At 47.0% G+C, this 14,474-nt stretch overlaps 1 protein-coding gene across 1 annotated transcript; it reads right to left on the bottom strand.

Annotated features, from left to right (window-relative positions):
• Nucleotides 1-11,479: 11,479 nt before the first annotated feature.
• On the bottom strand, nt 11,480-13,402 carry CHST2 (carbohydrate sulfotransferase 2). Its single transcript, XM_027464796.3, has one exon. The coding sequence runs from the start codon at nt 13,385-13,387 to the stop codon at nt 11,726-11,728; it is 1,662 nt and encodes a 553-aa protein (XP_027320597.3). The 5' UTR covers nt 13,388-13,402; the 3' UTR covers nt 11,480-11,725.
• Between the last annotated feature and the right edge of the window lie 1,072 nt (nt 13,403-14,474).

The following is a 14,474-nucleotide window of genomic DNA, read 5'->3' as shown; positions in this document are numbered from 1 at the left end:
ATTAGGGAGCCCTCCACTCTCCTCTAAGCACTTTACAGGTGAGTCAGAGAAGAAATAAGAGCGGGAATTTTGCTTCAGTAACCTAGTACAGAACTGGTGGGAACACTTGAGATAGTACTTCTGCTCTCTAATTAAGACAGTTAACTAAACAGTTATGAGGGTTTTCAAACACAAACCATTTTAAATGCACCATCTGCCTACACAGTTAGCTCCTCTTTCTCTAAAATTATGTTTAGCTTTTTCATTTTTTCCCCATTTCACCCTCCCACATGGATAAAATCAGAAGCTATACAGAAATCTGTTACATATTGTCTATACACTTAAGCCAAGAACATCTAAGGTTTATATGTGAGAATAATTTACATCTAATTCATTGTTTCATCAAGGAGTTATAGATTATCAGGACACATTCACAGTGGTCAGAGTAGTCAATAGAGTAGCAGCTGTGAGCCCCCACACATTCTCTTAGCTTCTCTTATGCAAAGATTCATAGAAGAAGATGAGGAGCCATTATTAGACACTGTACCAAGGTTTGAAGCCTGCAGTGAGGAAAGAGTCCATCAATTTCCTAATATGATTTAAGGAATCTAAGTGCACCTTACAAGCTCTGTAATAATGAAAACCAGCAACTGGGAAGTGTTAAACTTCAAAACAAGTCTTTATTTACATAAAAGCAATAAAGATAAATGGCTAGTTAACACTCACAGCAAAGCATTTACCCAAATTATTAATTACATGAGAACTAATTAAGCAACAGGGAACCTGATCACCTACAGAGGCAGGATGAGACAAGTGAGGAGATGAGAGCTCACCTGTGCAAGAAGGCTGAGAGGTCACAGCAGCCATGGCTGCAGCCATTTCGGTAAGTGAAAAAAGGAAAGAAGCAGAGAGTTTCTGTAGTTCACCTGGGAGAAGACTGTCACTAGGCAAGAACGCCTTAAGAACACCTTAAGTCCTAAAGAGGACTTAAGAACAGCAAGGAACTGCATACAGGTGTTTCTCTCTTTTCGGTCATAGAGTCATAGAATATCCCGAGCTGGAAGGGACCCAGAAGGATCATTAAGTCCAGCTCCTGGCACCGCACAGGTCTGCCCAAAAGTGTAGACCATGTGACTAAGTGCACAGTCCAATTGCTTTTTAAACTCAGAAAGGCTTGGTGCAGTGACTGCTTCACTGGGGAGCCTGTTCCAGTGTGCAACCACCTTCTCGGTGAAGAACCTCTTCCTGATGTCCAGCCTAAACCTCCCCTGCCTCAGCTTAACACCACTCCCATGGGTTCTGTCACTGGTGATTAAGGAGAATAGGTCACCTGCCTCTCCACTCCACCTCGCGAGGAAGCTGTAGACCATGATGAGGTCCCCCCTCAGCCTCCTCTTCTCCAGGCTGAACAGGCCCAGTGCCCTCAGCCGCTCCTCATACGACTTCCCCTCTAGGCCCTTCAACATCTTCTTTGCCCTTCTCTGGACACTCTCCGACAGTTTAATGTCCTTCTTGTACTGTGGTGCCCAGAACTGCACACAGTACTCGAGGTGAGGCCACACCAGCGCAGAGTAGAGCGGGACAATCACCTCCTTTGACCAACTAGCGATGCTGTGCTTGATGCACCCCAGGATACAGTTGGCCCTCCTGGCTGCCAGGGTACACTGCTGGCTCATATTCAGCTTGCTGTCAACCACAACCACCAGATCCCTCTCTGCGGGACTGCTCTCCAGGATTTCGTCACCCAGTCTTTACGTATAGCCAGGGTTGCCCCGTCCCAGGTGCAGGACCCGGCACTTGCTCTTGTTAAACTTCATGTGGTTGGTGATCGCCCAGCTCTCCAATCTGTCCACATCTCTCTGCAAGGCCTTTCCACCCTCATCCGAGTCCACAACTCCTCCAAGTTTGGTGCCATCGGCAAATTTCCTCAAAACACCTTCTAATCCTACATCCAAATCATTTATAAAAACATGGAAGAGGACTGCCCCTAAAATGGAGCCTTGAGGGACCCCACTAATGACCATCCACCAGCCAGATGTGGCCCCATTTACCACAACCCTTTGACCCCTGCCCATCAGCCAATTGCTCACCCATTGTATGATGCTTTTGATTAGCTGTATGCTGGACATTTTGTCCAATAGGATCCTATGGGAAACCATGTCAAAAGCCTTGCTGAAGTCCAAAAAGATCACATCAGCTGGTTTCCCTTGATCGACTAGATGGCTGATCTTATCATAAAAGGAAATCAAATTTGTTAGGCAGGACCTACCCCTCATGAACCCATGCTGGCTGGGACCAACAACTGCATTGTCCCCCAGGTGTGCTTCAATAACTTCAAGAATCATCTTCTCCATAATTTTACCAGGCACTGATGTGAGACTGACAGGCCTGTAATTGCTAGGGTCTTCTTTCTTACCCTTCTTGAAAATTGGCACATTTGCCAGCTTCCAGTCTACTGGGACCTCTCCAGATTCCCAAGATCATTCAAAAGTAATTGAGAGAGGTCCTGCAATGACATCAGCCAGCTCTTTTAGCACCCTGGGATGGACCCCATCCGGACTCACAGACTTGTATGGATCCACGCGGAGCAGCAAATCCCGCACACATTCAGGGTCAGTTGGGAGTTTGTCATTCCCACCATCATGGTCCTCCAGCTCAGGACACACTGGGTCCCGAAGCCCATCATCAGCATTGAAGACAGAGGTGAAAAGGCATTAAATGTCTCTGCTTTGCTTATGTCATTGTCTGTGAGGAGACCTTCCCCATCAAGTAGCGGACCTATGTTTTTTTTGGTTCTCCTTTTTCTGTTCACATGTCTAAAAAAAACTTTATTGTCTCCCACAGACATGGCCAGCTTCAACTCTAGTTGGGCTTTGGCCACACGAATTTTCTCCCTACAAACACGAACAGCATCCTTGTATTCCTTCCTCATCGCCTGACCCTCCTTCCAGCAGCCGTACACTTTCTTTTTCAGTACATGTGTGTGAGTCAGTATATGCGTGTGAGGAACAATCAACTCCAAAGCCCCTTCGTACCTGTAGGACAGTCAATTGAGCAGCCGCACATCCCTGAAGAGGTGACCATAAGCAGGAAGGCACGCCCACAGTGCCGGGCAGGACATGCCAGTGCCCTGTAGCCCACAGCAGCATGCCAGTATGTCACAGTGAGGACAGGAGCTTGATGAGAGCTGCACCCACAGGGTGCGAATCCCAACCCATGGCACCCCAGATTCCTGGCACACTCCCACCGTTTCAGAGGGCCACATTCCACAGGCATTGCTGCTCCAAAGGGGCTCCTCACAAGCCCCTGCAAGCAGAGCCCTCGCTACAGACTTCCTTCCCCTGACATCTCCACTTCCATCTCCAAACCTCACCAGAGCAGCACCCCAGTGCTGCAACCACCCTCATCCTGAATTCATCCGCCCCACTGCAACAGCACGGCCACCCCAGCACGCCTCCATCAGCCTCAGGGTGCCGCACGAGCTTCTCCTCACACAGCTACCTCTCCTGTGTGGTGCAGAGCCATCTACGTCCATCTTGAACCTCTTTTTTTTTGTTAGGCTGCACTCAGGAACCTCCTTAGTCCCAGCCAATGCTCTTCAAAGCATTTTGAAGGCTCTTCACCCCAAAGGCACTTTCTACAAGGTGCCTGAACTCGGCAACCTTGCCACCTCCCTCCATTTACCAGAGCACTGCAGCCCACTAGAGCCAGGCCTCAAGACTGACAAGAGCTTTTGCTCAGTCTCCTTTCCTCAGATTTTCAGCAGTCCTGAGGCTGCACCAAACACCCAAACTGCAGCATTCATTCCCCTCAGAGAAGCCAAACAAACCCTCACCACCTCCACAAAACAGCCCTCCTCCAGTCACGAGGAGAAGCACCACCCCGCATTTATCCCCTCAAAGCCCACCCTAAGGAGTGCTCCTTCTCCCCCAGGGCTGGGGAACCTCTCTTCAGCCAGCTGCTGCCTGTGAGGCCGATGGCACACAGCAGCCCTGGATCAACGGGCACCAGCTGGGCCAGGCCTTCACCAGCACCCAGCAGGACACAGGTATGGACACATACACAGACAAAAATAAAAGTGGGTGGGTGAGGGCAGCTCAGCCACTTGCAATCTGGAAGGGCAGGGAAGACTTCTGTTTTTATCCCATCTTCCCAAGAAACTGTCACATGTCTGGGAGGCAAAGGGGGTTAGCAACACACCTCCTCAGTTACTTTCAGGTGTCCCTCCTCCACTAGTGCCAATGTGATTCCTAATTGGCACTTCTGTGGCATTGCCTCCAGAAAGTCAGTGATTACCTCCCTGATGTGGTATCAGATACAACATTTCTTTTTTAAAACTAAATAAATATGAGGGGGCTCAAGGACCTGTGAAATAAGCCCTATGATGAGGTTTCCTGGCCTAAAACACCCCAGCAAATCTCCTCTGGACAGTAGCCACAACATTAAACTTTTTACACTGTGTATTTTCACCTCTTTTCAGCATGAAAGAACATGTGATTAGGGACCAGATGTTAAACTTCTACAAAATGAAAGCATTAAGGTCAGCATTGACTGCTTCTTGCTCGTTCCCATAATGGAACAGAGAAACACAAATAACCACAATACTTCCTATGCTACAGTTGAACCAAAATCTCTTTGAAACGGATACTCATTACCACTGCCAGCACTGATGCTCTGAGCTGGAGCTATACGGCCAGCCAAGCAGGTGGAAAGTACATAACACCATCAAGATCAACATGCTTCAAGCCCCAGCTCTGCTCTGGCAGTCAGATCTTTTTCACTGCTCTACAGATAGAAAGACACCAGGTGTCTCCAGCCACCTCAGGATGGTATTGGTGGGTTCTGGTGTACACGTTGAACCTTAGGTGGAGAGGATGACAAGGTGATATAAAGGGTGTCCTGAAGAATGAAATAGGTCACCACTCCAGGGACTAAGTTAGTATTCCTAAAAACATCTGCTTGCCAAGAATGTAAGGTGCCTAGTTTTAGAAAGTGAGCTAGATAATGTAAGAATTAAAGGTTTAATACCAGACCAGTATAGCAAGCATGCATAGGTACAAACAGTGGCAAACAATCAAATACTGAAAGCTGCCAAAAGAGATACTGAAGTTATATGAACACTAAATATGTCCCTTTTCCATTTTACATCTCCTGTGATAAAATGTTATGAGACATGCACATGGCTTGAAACAGATAATTACTGATAATCCTGGCTGGTGGGAGAAGGAACCATCTGGCAGATGGAAAAATAAGAAGGTGCCAAGAATTTAACAGACTAGGGGGGCTTCTTGAGAATTTATGCACAGAGGTTTGAAGAAGGAAATATTTAGACAAAAGGTCAACTATTCTGTTTCTATCAATACACAAAACAAATTAGAAAACCAACAGTATACATATAAGTATGAAAACTATTTCTGTTTAAAATTCATCTTGAAATTATGAGCAAAACAGTTGAATCTAAAACTGTTAGAAGTGAGGAATTCACTCCACATATCATGATTAACCACAAATAGTTATAGCACACAGGATCAGCACATTTTATCTTATATCCTTTAAGTGTCTATCCTCTGCTTTTAACATGCAAATGGTTTTAGTCATCCTCTTCTGACCTTGCTGCATTGTATCATTTGTTTCTTTCCATTTTCCTTAACAGTGTCTCCTCCTTCTTATAGCAGAGAAAAAGCAACTTCTGGTAGATTCTGCTTTGTATTCCTTTCCTTTCTTCTAAATCAATTTCTTTGCCTCTGCTCTCCTTTTTATCACTCATGGGTAAAACAAGGGACATTGCTGGTTGCAGAATTCTAATTGTGTATCCACAGTTTTCCACAGATCACTACTCGCTAACCATTTTGCTGCTGGCCCTTTGCAATAGCTGAGCTGCAGCCAGCAAGAAATTTATGTAACATAATTAGTGATTTGGGGCTAGTTTTGCCAAAGCATCGTGGTACACCATAAGAACTGTCAAGCACTGCAAAAGGATGCTCAGGGAGTATACAGTCTGTGTCCTTGGAGACTTCCAGTACCCATCAGGATAAAGCCTGAAGCAACCTCATTTGATCTCATAGCTGATGCTGATCTGAGCAGGAGTTTGGACCAGAAACTTCCTGGGGCCTATTCCAACATGTGGTTATGAGTCTATGGTTTTTGGAGGCACCCTGAAAATATAATTCCCACTGACTCCTGCATAATACTCCCATTGCAATAGAAATTACATGTGAAGGCATTCTTGAAAATCCTACTCAAAACTTACTAGCATCTTTCGAGTCCTTAAAATTGTAGCTGTAAGGCCCATTCCAACTTCAGCTTCCACTAATGCCATTAGAAAAACTTTGCTCAGCAGTTTCTACCAGCCTGCCTTGCTTAGATTGCTTTGTTAGTAATTTTTCATTCTGAGAGTTCCTCCAATCTGATTTTCATCAAAAAAAAAGCTCCATTTTCATTCAAAACCCATCAGAATAATGCTGTTATATCTAGACACAAGCTTGTGGTACCTCACACTATAAAAGAGCCACAGGCTGTCCTGGCTACTCAACAACTTCTATGACAGGAACAAAGAGATGGTAACTTACTGCTCAATCTCAATTCCCTTCGCACCACCCTGTTATAATAAGCATGTTCTTGTATGGAATGGAACTGGATGCCAAAGATCTCACTTGCATAAGGGGGCTGGGGAGGTCCCTCCCTGTGCTGCAAATAAGCCCCTTATAGAATTTTCTTTGCCAAATAAATTTGTTACATATCTTTACATGCATTTTGCAGTTTTTGCATTTCACTGCAAAAGCAGATGACTCCTTGGTCCTAGTTCTCCCATTTGCAACACCATTTAGAGATTATTTTCATATCTTTTGTATGAACATGTCTGAGGGATGTTAACTCTTCATGCACCAGGGGAAGACGGGACACCTTAATGTTTCACACTCTTTGGGTTTGCACAGATCCATATGCTAAATACTTTAATAACGAAGGGCCACTCTTGTAATCCTTTCATGATCTTGTGATGCAGGGATCGCAGGGAACCCCAAGCTGCAAAGAAAAGTAAATGGGAGTTTTCCAACTCGCAGTGTTAAAAGTCTGTATTGTACAGGATCTATACACTTCCTTTGCAGAATTAATAACTTAAGTGAAGAATCATGGATGTCATGACAGCCAAGAGCTCTCGTTTAAGTATATTAACAACTCACTTGGTACCAGTGAATCCGAAGAAAGCAGGTAAACCTTCTTTTATACTTTACGTGTTTGTAGTGTAATGAATATTGCTGAAATGCTATTACATGTATTTTATGTATATAAATGCTGAAATGCTACTACATGTATTTTTGATTTTATAACACATACACACATTTTCATAACATCTTTCCTGTGAGCTCTGATATAAAACATGAACTGCATCCAATGACTGCCAGGGTAATTATCAGGGAGCAGTGACCATCGAAGCTGGACACATCAATGGCAAGCAGTCTCATGCTGCATAATTCCAGCAGAGTAATGTTTATCCTGCTATACCCTTAATTGAAATGGCACTGGAATAAGAATAGTTTTGATCTATTTGATTAATGCAGGCAGCATTTGCCCATTGTTCAGTCTGTTCATATTAAGCAGCGACACAATTGGTTTTCAGAGATAAAAAGAGACCCACGTCTACATTTTAAGGGATGCACAGGAGCAAAACTGAAATGCAGACTCTAAGACCACCCCTTGCAGAATGCAGAAACTCATGTAACCCCTTCACTTTCAAGGACACTTAAAACACACTACAGCAATTAAAAATGGAAGGGAAATAAAGAATAATCTCACTCTTCTTCTCACGGCCTAGAGGATGAAAAACACTTGTTTCAGAATTGATTATAACAACTGTATTGCATCTCTAAAGAACTGAGTTCAATTCATAACTGAAAAACATGGTTTGTGGTCTTAATTTAAATCAGTTCTGCTCCTCTTCCCGGTCAGAGCATGAAGTTAAACACCTGATGAAGAATTTAGTGATCAGAAAGAGGAATTTTCTCCTTTTGCTCAAAAGAAACAAAGATACTTCATCTGACCATCTTTTCCTTATCAACTCCTCATCACTAATTTAGGTCAGCTGCAGCAACTTGCATGCTTTTACACATCTTATGTTTTAAGTTGATCCGGTGTTTGGAGGACAGAGAGTTTCCCTGCGCTTTTGTACATGTAGCAGTTGCTACCATTACATGTAGCAGTTGCTACCATTAGCAATGCTTGTACGATTTTCTGCATTTGTTCACAGCAGAAAACAGCACATAGTTAAGCACTGGCCTTTCTGGTCTGTCGAAGCAACATGCCATGTGTTCAAAATGGTCTCCCTCCCAATTCAGTGCAACTAAGTGCACTCAGCATCTAGTTTATGCTATTGATTCTTCACTAATGCAAGAACTATCTTCAGTTTAAGAAGCATGCTGTAATTATTAAATTAGAAAGAAAGCAAACCCAGGCACTATTTTTAAGCATAAGAGTCAAGTATTATTTAAGTATTCCAACCTCTGTTCAGTGTCCCTTCTGACAATGGACAGAAGTCTTTTGTAACCATGCTCATAATCTCTCATATCTTATTTTTCCTCTATGATTTTCCACAATTTTTTCCTTTTTTTTTCCAATTGTTTTTTTAATTCCTCTAATCCTCTTTTCTGAATATATAAAAGAACTAAAAATGGCCTCTTTTAACTGCCAGTTGCTTACCTACTTATTTAATGGAGCAGCATAAAACGTAGGGCTTAACCCACCAGCATTTTACACAAGCAAAGTCCCACACATTTCTCCCGAAGCTTTGCCTAAACAAAATTGCAGTTCTTTATTTTGACAAAAGCAGCTTTGCATTACTACTTCTGTCCACCAAAACATGCCCAGGTATAATTGTAGAGTGTGTTGAGTAATTCCTTGCTGCAATGTAGTAGGTGGAGCTCAATTTATGAACCAGATTCAGATAGCATAACTCGACTGACACACCGTTTGTATCAGCAAATAGCAGATGCTTGTAATGCACCATCACAACAAGAGCAGTGAGCACTTTCTCAGAACAACAGGAAGAGATTTTTAATATAATTAGAATCCAAAAGAGACTGTAGGAGGCTAAGTCAATTAGGCTCATCAATTTCTCAGTCAAAAGGGCAATTCCTGTTCACTTTACTAAACCACAAAACTCTTGCAGAAGAGAGCAAGGAACTCTGCACACACAAATGACCAGACTGCCCTGTTTTCTTTTTAACAAAATAAAAAGTTCTTGTGCCGTAACACGCTGTCATGAGAAAGTCCCGTTTAGAAATTGCAGCAAAGCTTTTCAGAGGGCAGGCGCTGAAACCGCGGATGCAGCGTCCAAGCCCGGAGGGGAGCAGGGCTTGTTTTCCCCGCGGGCAGCACACTGCTCTGCAGAGAGGCACCGCAGCCTGCCCGGGCACTGCTCGCCCTGCCGACAGCAGAGCTGGTTAAACGCTGTGAGGCTGTTGCAACGGGCAGCACCGGCATTTCACAAAGCCACGGACAGATAAAAAGCAAGCGACGTGCTCTGTAAGTGCGGATTTTCAAGCACTGTCCCAGAGCACTGTGACTGGGGAAAAAAAAAAATAAAATAAAATAAAAAAAGGAACATTCAGCCCAAAACTAGATGTCCAGGATCCATTCAGCATCGAATACATACAAGTGATAAGAGAAAACACCTAACTCCACAAAAACACAAGTACCTCAATATGTGTTTTAAATACCAAATTAACTACCCCTTCCATTTTTAGCACTTCTCTCTGGAATTTAAGAATACATCTGAATAGGCCAATTATAAGATTTCCCAGTGATTGATATCATTAATGTTGTTTATGCTGCTGTTGATGATGAACTGAGGCAATGAGCATGTTTAACAGTCATTCAGCAAGTGTACAGGCAACCTTATGCAATCCTCTTTTTACTGGTTTATTAAACGTCTATTTCCTTTTCAGATAAAGTTTAACATCTAATGCCAAGATTTCACCAGGAATTCAAATAGCATAGTAGCTCATTATCACCTTTTTAACTTAAAGTCTAATACAAGAAGTAGACACACTACACATCACTAACGTTTTCATACATACACGCACACACGCACACTTATCAGCATCCTGTTTGTATCAATATATTTTCACAAATCCATTCCCTTCTTCCTACCCATACTCTTCACATTTGCAGAAAGCACAACATACAGATAGGCAATGTAAAACATACTTCCTGGAGAAAAGTCTGTAGTCTCCTGAGAGAACAGTTTGACAAAACCACTTCTATTTAAAAACACAAGGTCCAAAATGAGCCTTTAAAGAGCATTAGTGACCAACACCGAGATTAAAAAGTACTTGAGGTGTTTGCGCTTCTTGTATGCAACACGTCACTTGACCTTTAGAAAACTGGGACTTCTTCAGAAAATTATAAAAGTAGTAGTAAAATCCTTTTATTATTATTTTTATTTTTTTTTAAATCAAGTTGAACAACAGGACAGAGTCTCTAGGCAAAGCTCCCAGAAAGAGCCAGATCACCATCTGGCTCCATCATAGAGCAATGACAACTGACAACAAGCAAGTCTCTAACCAGCGCTCTCTGAATTCGAACGCTAGGTTGACTCTGTAACAGCTCCGTTACAACTATGAACACACAGCTGTATGCTTCTTCCCTCCTCATACATAAATATACCCTCAGACACTTAGAGAAGGGGGGAAAATAAAACATTTTATGTATTTTTCTATGCTTCCCTGCTATGCCTGTTACCAATGAATGTCAAGAAATACCTTAAATATCTCACTGTATCGTTAGCACTATATAATATATATATTTATAATTTTTAGTTTTCACACATGCTAATGTTTCCAGTATGATAAATGTCCTTTTAAATCCTGCAGTTTTTGTCACACTGTAGATCCACTTCTATTTGACAGTGACTCCTGGATATATATGTCAAGACAAAAATAAATACTGCTGTGATGGCAAACATTTTAGAACTCTTAGGACACTAATACAGTGGCACTTGAAAGACTTTTTAAATACAACAAAAAGGACAACCATTATATGGAAACCTGCTCTGACATAGCCATAAAACCTGCACTGCATTTGTGAGATCTGTACTTGTTTTTGCGAGAGCAGCTTCTAATCTTTGAACACGTCAAACACTACAGTCCAGCCCTCAACCCATACCCTTAAAAAAGTCCTCCTTGCTATTATTAAATGAGCCTCCCCTCTAGCTGTACATATGCAACACCATAATTCCCAAACAATTGAGGTAATTATAAAAATGAATATCATTTATTGTTTTTTGTTATTACTATCATATCTGAACATTTACTTTCAAAGAAAAGTCTATTTTCAGCATTACGCTTTCCAAGGGCACCCCCTCTGCACCAAGGGAGATATACAAGTATTAGGAATTGTGCAGGAGTTTTTGTAACCATCTTCAAACCCACCAGAACTCCATAAACAAGATTTTGGTACAGAAGCTCGCCTGGCATTTTAGAGAAGGGGAAAGGGACTTTCCACATATTTTCAGTTCCACTTTATTTTTTTTTAATCGCATCTAACCCAATGCAAGTGAAGAAAAAAAAACAATCAAATGAACAAAAAAGAAATCATCGCATTACTGCATGTTACCCTTCATCAGTCTTTAGAGGAAATTGGGAGCCTGGCTGCTTTTCCCAGCTCCCTCCCTCCCTCCTTCAAGCCTGCAGAACCAGCTCCTCTCCCTGGAGGGGCTCAGCTGCCCCCAGGGGTGTCTGGCGCTGCCTGGTCACAGCCGCGGCTTCCTGAGCAACGTTCTGCTGAGGTCCTTCACCTCTTCGGGGCTGCCGACCCTCTCGTAGCCCAGCAGGGCCATGGGCTGGTGGCAGTACTCCTCAACTTGCTTGATCTGCTGGTAGCTGAGTGCAGTCCGCCAGGCGCTCAGCGCCTGGGTGGCATTCCTGGCCGACACCACAAAGGGCTTGGATGAGTAGCCGGGACCGCTGGTCATGTTGAGGGTGAACTTCTCCATCTCTGGGCTGACCGCCAGGTTAACAAAGCCGTACACCTGCCGCAGAGTCTTGATGGGCTCGACCACCAGGTCCTCGTAGCGCACGGCCATGTAATTGCCCTGGAGCCAGTCAGGGGGGTGCAAGGCAGTCTGCAAGGTCTTGGCCATGCTACTGCAGATGACCTCCATGGCGCCCAGGGCATGGTAGTCCGAGCCGCCCCCCCCCTCCTTCTTTCCGCCCAGCTTGTGGCCGGCATCAAGGAAGGGCATGCGGTGGATGCGGGGGTCCCGACTCCTCACCACCTGCAGACTCTCCCGGATGAGGCCGTGCCGGGATTTGATGCGGGAGCTGGCGACCGCCCGCGGGTCCCGCACCAGGTGGATGACTTTGAGGTCCAGGGTCGGGTCCCGCATAAGCGGGGCGAGGATGGCCAGGTCGAAGACGCGGACGCCCTTGATGACCAGCGTGCGGTACTTGTGGCACTCCTCCTGGAAGCGGCTGAGGCGCTGCGGGGGGCACTTCTTGCACACCCGGTCGTCCACCATGCCCACCACCTCCTTGCGGTAGGCCGGGCAGAGGGGTGAGGAGCAGATGACCTTGTTGGTGGCCGCCCCAAAGATGCCCAGCGTGGTGAGGTTCTTCCCGGCGCCCGCCGTGCTGTAGAGCTGGAAGACGGAGAGGTCGCAGCGGTACAGGGAGCTCAGCATGTCGCGGGCTGCCCCTTGCAGCGAGACGGCGTCCCCGGGGTACAGCTTCTGCCAGACGTGCCACACGGGCTCGTAGAGGAAGAAGACCTCGGGGTTCTGGTTGAAGAGCTCCCCGAAGAAGGACGACCCGGAGCGCCAGGTGGTGAACACGTAGACCAGCTGCCGCCGGGCGCTCTGCGGGCCGCGGCTCCCCACCGACGGCGCCGGGGGCGGCGGCGGCGGCGGGGGCCGGTGCCGGGGGGCCGCCGGGGGCTCTCCGCAGCGCCGCGGCTCCCGCCGCCACTTGTACTCCAGCAGGTTGAGGGCGGCGAGGAGCAGCAGCAGCGCGTAGCCCAGGCACAGCGCCAGCGCCTTCCGCCGGCACACTTTCATGCTGGGCGGCGGCGGCGGCGGGGCCAACTGTTGCTCAGCGCCCCGGCGCCCCGGGCCCCGCGGCGGGCAGCAGGGCGCACCGCCCCCGGCGCCGACTCCCGCCCGGCCCCCCGCGCCCGGCCCGCATGGCGCAGCCGCCGCCGCGACGGCCCCGCCGCCGCCGCCGCCCCCCCGCCCCGCCGCTGCCCTACTTAGAGGCCGCGCGGCCCCCCGCGCTTCTTCCGCGCCGCCATCGCCCGGCGCCGCCGCAGCCCGAGCTCCCCGCGGCCGCCGGGGCAGAGGCGGCGCCGGGCCGGGCTCCGCTGCGCCCCGCCCCGGGGGCGGGGAGAGCCGGGGGGGCTCCGCGCCCACAGCGCGCATCGCGCCCCGGCCCCGCCGGGCGGCCGCTGAGGGGCGGCCCGAGATGGCGGCCGCGGCGCCGCTCGTCCGTGGGGAGGGGGGGGGGCGAGGAACGGGCGGGAGCCGGCCCCGGGCCGGGGGGCTCGTCCTGCGGCCCCCTCCCCAGCAGGCGCCAGGGGACACGAGAGGGGAGGGGGCCACAGGACGGGCCCTGCCCCGTTACCCGAGCTGCAGAGTACCTGGGTGCTGGGCACGGGCCCAGCCCTGGGTGCCCGCCGAGCTGCAGGGAGAGGCAGCGGGACGGCTCTGGGACAGGGACACGCGAGGGCAGGCACAGGCTGCGGCCCCGCTGTAGGGCAGGGGACGAGGGAGCTGCGCCTGGCTCTGAGCGATGGTGCCTCAACTGACGGTGGCGACTGGAGTTAGCTCTAGGACGGGTATTTTCTGGATAGCGGGAATGCAACAGCACATGCATAGATAAAATGGAAGTTCATCTGCCATCTGTGGAAACAAGCAAACAACAAAAAAATCTGCAGGAGGGTGAAGGAGCTAAATATACGTGTGCGCAATCTTTACATTCCTCATAAAAGGAGTTCTCTATTCCTCCCAAATTTTCTGCTGGAATACTAACAGCTAAACTTCCTCTGAGGAAAACCTTGGGGGCTGGCAGGGCATGTCTAAGGTGAATAGTTTTAACCCCATTCAGCAGGAGGGCTCTGCTCTCCCCAGCCCACTCCAAAGCACGAGGGCAGACAGGGCGCCCAGGCAGCGCGGGGCGATGGGGGCACTTACAGTAACTTATTAACAGCAAAACTTAATTAAAGAAACACTAAATATTGGAGAAAAGTGTATTTCACAAAAAAGCAAGGGGGAATGGGGTTTATGTTGTTATTGTTTGTCTTTTAAACCTACAGCAGACCAGAGGAAGCATTTAAAGACACATTCTGCAAAAATAAAGTGCATCTACTTTACAAAATAAATACAAAGTTGAAAACCGATGAGCTTATAACAATTATAACAATTGACCTGCAGCTTTAGACACAGCATATAATGAAAAAGGATATACCTCTGAAACATCTTGCGGCATAAAACTCCTGCAGTTATTTTA

Source organism: Anas platyrhynchos, chromosome 9, assembly GCF_047663525.1.
Source record: "Anas platyrhynchos isolate ZD024472 breed Pekin duck chromosome 9, IASCAAS_PekinDuck_T2T, whole genome shotgun sequence".
Classification (NCBI taxonomy): domain Eukaryota; kingdom Metazoa; phylum Chordata; class Aves; order Anseriformes; family Anatidae; genus Anas; species Anas platyrhynchos.
This window is presented reverse-complemented; position numbering and strand designations above follow the sequence as displayed.

Coding starts and splice junctions, on each gene's coding strand:
- CHST2 (XM_027464796.3), bottom strand. CDS start 13,387: ATGCGCGCTGTGGGCGCGGAGCCCCCCCGGCTCTCCCCGCCCCCGGGG.